General features: G+C 39.4%; 1 protein-coding gene across 1 annotated transcript; it reads right to left on the reverse strand.

Moving 5' to 3' along the window:
• Nucleotides 1-4,963: 4,963 nt before the first annotated feature.
• On the reverse strand, nt 4,964-5,703 carry LOC131231535 (auxin-responsive protein SAUR50-like). Its single transcript, XM_058227752.1, has one exon. It carries the CDS (start codon nt 5,544-5,546, stop codon nt 5,106-5,108), a length of 441 nt encoding a protein of 146 aa, XP_058083735.1. The 5' UTR covers nt 5,547-5,703; the 3' UTR covers nt 4,964-5,105.
• Between the last annotated feature and the right edge of the window lie 508 nt (nt 5,704-6,211).

The raw sequence follows: 6,211 nt of genomic DNA on the forward strand, positions 1-6,211 counted from the left end.
GAAGAAGAAAAAAAAAAAAAAAAGCCTAAATTTTTTGAAATAAAACTTATTCCTACAAAAAATGCACATCTAAAAATTAATTTACAAATTTGAAATTGAAAATAAAAAACGAATCCTAGAAACTAGCACTATCAATAATAACAGTCTAACTCTATCTTCTCTTTTCAAAATAATAGCATCATTTCCAATAAATTCTTCTCCTAAAACCTAGGACCACAACTACCTACTTTATTGCTAATTAAGTTCTCAAAAAATTAAATTCTAACGTCATTTTTCTAAATTAAATTCTACTTTATTGCATATAGAATACAACTTACCATACCTATTACAGTTGCGTTTGCAGAAAGAAGTTTTTCAAAACTAACGATTATAAAAAATTATTTACGAATAATTATGTCTCAAGATAGATTAAACGATTTAGCAATTTTATCTATCAAAACTGATTTATCGGGTAAACTTGAATACAATAGTTTAATTAATAATTTTGCATCCAAAAAGGCAAGAAGCAAGTTTATGGTTTAATTTTGAATTTATTAAAAATAATAATAAAAAAAAAAAAGCCTCATTTTTATGACTTGCCTAAGGCCCTCAAAAATGTTGAGCCGCCCCTGATGGCTCGGTTAACACCCACCTAATCGGCTTCCCAGATGGATTGGATGCCGTTTGGATATTGACGCTGCCACTAGCCAGGCCGCTAGTAGTTGGTGGCAGGGTGCTTCGTGGGTTTCATTATGATCTATTGGTGCTATGTGGTCCCATTATGATGTATTTGTTTTATCCATGCTATCTATCCATTTTTTCAAATTATTTTTGGACTTGATAAAAAAAAGGCAGATATAAATCGCAGGTGGACCACACCATAGGAAAACTGTATTGATTGAATGTCCACCGTTAAAACCTTCCTAAGGCCCACAGTAATTTTTATTTCACATCCAATCTAATGATTAGGTCATGCAGGTCCGGATGAAAGATAAAAACAAATATCTGCTTTATCCAAAACTTGTATGGCTCTGAATAAGTTTTTAATGGTAAGCTTTCAAACAACATTGTTTTCTGTAACGCGGTCCACTTGATATTTCAATATACATAAAAAGTGGATGCATGGCATGGATAAAATACATACATTGTGGTGGGGCCCAAAGAGTATCCATGCCCCGTCCATCCATTTTTCCAGATTAATTTAGGGCTTGATCCAAAAAATGAAGTAGATCTAAAACTCAGGTTTACCATGAAAAAAACAGTAGACGATTGAATGCCCATTTTTAAGAACCTCCAAGGGCCACTATAATGTTTATTTAAGATCTGACATGTTGGCAAGGCAATACAGACCCGGTGAAGGGAGAAAACAAATATCAGCTCGATCTAAAACTTTTATGACTCCAAGGAAGTTTTTAATGGGGTGTGCTCAATCAACACTATTTTTTGAGATGTAGTTCACTCGAGATTTGGATCTATCTCAATTTTTTGTCTTGTATCGTGAAATTGTCTAAATATATGGATGGACAATGTGGATGAAAACATGCATCATGGTAGGGCCCATAGAGCACCGATCACTAGTCATTGGCTAATGGCTAGCTAATCAATTAATTCTCAATTAAACACTGATCAATGTTCTGTGGGCCCACCATGATTTCGTCTTTTATCAATGCTGTCCATCCATTTTTTCTAAATCAGTTTAGGGCTTGATTAAAAAAATGAAGCAAATCAAAATCAAAAAAGAAAAAAAAGAAAAAAAAGTACTTATGGAATGTCTAACATTAAAAACCTCCTACAACCCAATGTAATGTTTATTTAAGATCTAACCCATTGATTAGGTCACACAGATATGCACGGAGGAGGAAGAAAAAAAAAAACAAAAGGAAAAGGAAAACAAACTAATATCAGCTTGAGCCAAAACTTTTGTGTCCCAAGAAAATTTTAATGGGAGCATTCAATCAACACATTTTCTCATGATGTAGTGCCACGGAGTATAAGCACCAGCCGTTAGCCGGTGCCAGGGTCAGTAGCCAATCTGCTTCCCAATTGGAAGGGGATTGAATTACTACCGTTGAAAACTTCTTAAAGCCCACTGTAATGTTTATTTTCCACCTACCTCTGTATAATGTCACCTACACTTGTAGGAAGGTGAAAACACAGATATCAGCTGGATATAAAAATTCTGTGTGCCTAATGAAGTTTTCAACGGTGAGCTTTCAATTACCATTACTTCATGTGGTGTGGTGAATTTAAGCCTTCTGCGTTTTTATTTATTTATTTATTATTATTTTTTCTGGGATCATACCTTAAATTATCTTTTAAAAGGGATAAATGACATGATAAAATATACAAATCAAGGTGGGCCGGACCGTCCCTATCTAGCTGGGTACCATTCTAGCGCCCTCGGCGTTGGCCTAAGTCGCGCTCAGACGGATCGAAGAAAAATCCACTATTTTACATGCGTGGATCTCTGTGGGCCCAACCATGATGATTGTGTTAGATCCACACCGTCCATTCAGATCATGATATCATTTTATTACATAATACAAAAAGGAAATAGATTCACAAGGCAAGTGAACCGCAGAATAGGAAAGAGTGGTTATTGTACGCCTAATGTTGAAGACTTCTAAGGTCCAGATCAACCTGATATTTGTGTTTTCGCCTTACCCAGGTCTTCTGACCAGATGAACAGGTTGGATGGCAAATAAACATGATTGGGGCAATAGGATGGTTTCAACTGTAAGAGTTAAATCCCCACTACTTTCTAATGGTGTGGTACACTTGAGCGCTGGATCAACCTCCTTTTTGGGCTCCTACCATAGGCCGGTCTGGAAAATTGAGTGGACGGTGTGGATCTAACACATACATAGTAATGAGGTCCACAGAATATCTACTCCTTGAGATATTTTGTTAAGTGCTAACTATTGAGAGGAAGTCGGTACTACCCCGCCTGTTTGGAGGTCGGTACAAGAGTCTCCGACGGCCACTGAGTGGCCACTGTGATGTATGAACTTTATTCACACCATCCATCCATTTTTACATATCATTTTAGAGTAGTGAACCAAAAGTAAGGCATATCCAATCCTCAAGTGGACCACACCACAGGAAGCAGCTGTGCTAAGGATGTCCACCGTTGAAACCTTCTTAGGGTCCAACTGTCATTTATTTCCCATCCAAAATATTGATATTGTCACATAAATCTGGATGCAGTGAAAAATAAAATAAAATATCGTCTTGATCCAAATCTTTTGTGATCTTTAAGAATTTTTCAACAGTTGTAATTTAATCCCAACCGTGTGGTCCATTTGAGCTTTGGATATTCTCTATTTTTAAGATAAAATTCTAAAATGATATGGACGGTATAGATAAAATTCATACATCACGCTGGCCCTCGGAGCCTCCACCTGTCCCGAGCTCGAACGGGCGGGTGCTGTACCTAATCCGTGGGAAGCAACGGCACTGTGTTAGGGACGAAGTTCCTGTGCAAGGATGCGGGGTGGGCCCACTGAGATGTTTGTGAGAAATTCACCCGCCAATTCACTTTTAGAGCTTATTTTATGACATGAGACCAAAAATGAGGTGGACCCAAAACTCAGGTTGGTCACACGAGAGGAAACGGTGGGGATTCAGTGAGCGCCGTTGAAATAATCTTATGGTCATAAAAGTTTTGTATCATAAAAGTTTTGTATGGGTATTTCTTTTTTGTGTTTTCACTTCATCTCAGTGGGAGTGACCTTATAAACGGTTTGGATGGCATATAAACAATAAGGTGGAGCCCAGGAAGGTTTCACCTGTGGAAATTTCTTTCCTTTCTTCCCGCGTGACCCACTTGAGTCCTGGATCTAACTCATTTTTGATCGCATGTTCTAAAATGAGCTCGAAGAACGGATAAATGGGGTAGATATCTGACAAACATTACTGTGGGCCCCACCGCGTATCCTTGCGCAGGAACTTCCTGCGGAAGGATTAGCCTGTGCCGCCAACGCAGTTGATCTTCGTGGCTTAATACACAACATATCTTGGCTCACTTTAATTTTCTGTGTTAAATCCACACCGTCCATCAAAATTTCCAGATCATTATAGAACATGATAAAAAAGATGAGAAACATCTGAAGCTCAAGTGGAACACACCACAGAAACTGGTGAGGATTAAATGAACAATGGTTGAAACCTGTTTATTTGCCATCTAACCTGTTCACAATATTTCACGGACCTAGACGAAGGGTAAACACAAATATCAACTTGATGAAAAGCCTTATGTGATGTAACAAGTTTTCAATAATAACATCAATTCCAACTATTTCTAATAGCGTTATCCACTTTAGATTTGGATTTACTTCGTTTTTATTCCTAGAATGATCTTAACAAGTGGATAGCCCGTGTGGATCTAATAAATACGTTACGATGAGCTTACATAAATATCACATGTAGAAATTCCATTGCTGGTTCTGTGGTTCAACACAGAAAGTGTTGACATGCGGAAAATCCATGGGGCCATAATGATGTATGCGGAACATCCATGGGGCCGCTAGGAGTGGAGTAGGCACTTAGCCAACCACTATTTATACCATTCACGTGGACCACACCACAGGAAAACAATAGTGATTGGATATCCACCATTAAAATCCTCCTGAGGCCCATTGTATTTATTATTTGACATTCAATCCGTTGATTAGGTCATACAGACCCAGATGAAGCTGGGAAAAAATAAAGATCAGCTTGATCCAAACCTTTTATAGCCCCTAAAAAGTTTTTAATGGTCGAGGTTCATTCAACACTGTTTCCTGTAATGTGGTCTACTTGAGATTTGGATATACCACAAGTTTGGTCTCATACCATAAAATGATCCAGAAAAATAGATATGGACGGCATGGATGAAACACATACATCATGGTAGGGCCCACAGTGCATTTACCACCAGCCATTGGCTGGTGGCAGGGGGAGTAGCCAATCCGTTTCCCACATGAATGGGTCTGAAGATCCAGTAATAATGAACTACTGACGTACACACAAATACATTTTCTAGGAAATAAGTTCACACATCCTTCGTTTCATATGCTCTTGTACATGATAAATTAATAGGTAAGGATGCAGTGGTTGAATATAAACATAGAGAAATTTTCTTTCCTCTAGCAACTCTCCACAATGGTTTTGTAACCATCCCACCCATCCCCACCATTACCATCTGTCTCTTCCATCCAATGCTCGGCCAGGATTCTCTCCAGCTCGCTTGGCCGGCACGGGATCGCCAGTGCACCCTCCTGATTGAAGCCAAACTCCTCTGCTGCCTGTTCCAGCAGCCTCAGGAACTGTGGATGGTTGAGATATCTCAACGCAATGACAAACCTCTTGGACCGTCCATCGTCGACAGCCAGGACTGCAAAATGTCCCTCCTTCACGTCCTCTGGGATCGTCCTGTGGCCCCCAACTTCATCTATATCTTCTCGGTGGTGGTTGTGGCCGATCGCCGCTGACCTCTTTGATAGATGGAGACTCTTTTGTAACTTCTCTACCACATGCTTGAGTTGCACCGTACCGTTCTTCCTCTCATTGGTTTTGGACTTGGCCATGGCTAAGGCTTTTTTCTTCTCTAGAAATGAATGTTTGTTTTGTATATGTTGTTAGAATGGTTTATATAGTCTGAAAAATATCATGGGTGTAGAAAGGACTCGGTTGCATTTACTGCGGTATAGATGCATGGAGACCAACGCACGTGATTGGAGGCTCTTCGCTTTAATGTCACCTTCGTCACGTCCCTTTCGTCTAGTCGTTTCTGGCCTCCTTGGCCATGGTTTTTGTATCCTTGTGAGACTTTTGTATCATTATCCATGTTCGATTAACGGTCCAGATTAATTACTTAAGTCGGTAGGTAAACTCACATGCATGTATTCTTGTCGCTCTTGCTTGCTTATGTAAGAGTAGATCAGGACTGGAGGCTGGAAAAGGGAAGACATAGGGAAGGATGAAAAGAAAGCGAGAAACCTGAGAAAATGTTTAGGATGCACAAAGAGAGAGCATTGGGTGATCATGGCTTCAGCAGTGGGGGATTCATCCTCAGTGTTGTGGTCCACTCTGATTTTAGATCTGCATCATCTCTTCGATGACCTGTGCTAGAGTGGATCTTACACAATTATTATAGTAGCCACGTAGGGCATTTGTTACACTGTGATACACCTCATGTGAGGTATATGTAAATAAGAGAAGAGGTGGTAGCAGGTTACTCACGTGAAAGTCA

This window comes from Magnolia sinica, chromosome 17 (genome assembly GCF_029962835.1).
Source record: "Magnolia sinica isolate HGM2019 chromosome 17, MsV1, whole genome shotgun sequence".
In the NCBI taxonomy this organism is placed as follows: domain Eukaryota; kingdom Viridiplantae; phylum Streptophyta; class Magnoliopsida; order Magnoliales; family Magnoliaceae; genus Magnolia; species Magnolia sinica.

Bases quoted from the DNA above. Each gene is read 5' to 3' on its own strand.
- LOC131231535 (XM_058227752.1), bottom strand. From the start codon at position 5,546: ATGGCCAAGTCCAAAACCAATGAGAGGAAGAACGGTACGGTGCAACTC.